Source organism: Egretta garzetta, unplaced genomic scaffold (assembly GCF_000687185.1).
Source record: "Egretta garzetta isolate BGI_Z169 unplaced genomic scaffold, ASM68718v1 C8298804, whole genome shotgun sequence".
Taxonomy (NCBI): Eukaryota; Metazoa; Chordata; class Aves; order Pelecaniformes; family Ardeidae; genus Egretta; species Egretta garzetta.
This window is the reverse complement of record NW_009267491.1, coordinates 1-587: the sequence shown is the minus strand read 5'-3', so window position 1 is coordinate 587 and position 587 is coordinate 1. Positions and strand designations below refer to the sequence as shown.

At 60.1% G+C, this 587-nt stretch overlaps 1 protein-coding gene across 1 annotated transcript; it reads left to right on the top strand.

Annotated features, from left to right (window-relative positions):
* Positions 1 to 141: 141 nt before the first annotated feature.
* On the top strand, positions 142 to 581 carry LOC118453177 (conserved oligomeric Golgi complex subunit 1-like; the record flags this gene model as incomplete). The annotated part of the gene is made up of 2 exons (XM_035902758.1): positions 142 to 332; positions 440 to 581. Coding segments are annotated over exons 1-2 (281 nt in total), but the record flags the coding sequence as incomplete, so codon positions are not given.
* Between the last annotated feature and the right edge of the window lie 6 nt (positions 582 to 587).

Here is a 587-nt window from a genome sequence, read left to right as displayed (position 1 = left end):
TTAACAGTGCCTGGGGTCTTAAGCCAAGCCCATCTATAATGGGGCAGCAGGAGGTGCCTGGGGCCAAGTCCTTTGCCCTCCAGCCTTTCCCCGGAAGGTTTTGCTAGAACTGAAGGCCTTGAAACACAGGGCTGCCTCGGCTGAAAGACATTTCTCCGCAGGTGCAGGTATAAAAGCTCAGGTGTGCTCACTGATGGAGCTGCTAACCACTACCCTGTACCAGGCTCATGCTCTCTTCTACACCGTGCCTGAGGGGATGCCACCAGATCCAGCCCTGCCCTGTGGCTTGCTCTTCTCGACCCTGGAGAGCACCACAGGCCAGCACCCAGCAGGTGAGTTGCCCAGGTGGCTCCGCGTTGGGCCTCCGCTTGCCCAGGTTTGCAGGCAGGAGACCGCCCCTGTCCTGGGCTGATTTCCCCCCAACCCCATGTGCTTCTAGGGAGAGGTGGTGTTCTGGAGGATGGGATGAAGCTGAGCAGCTGGTTCAGGTACCTCCCGGAGTCCGTGGTGGAGTTCCAGCCGGCCCTGCGGACCCTGGCACACCCCATCAGCCAGGACTACCTCAGAGACACGCTGCAGAAGTGGAT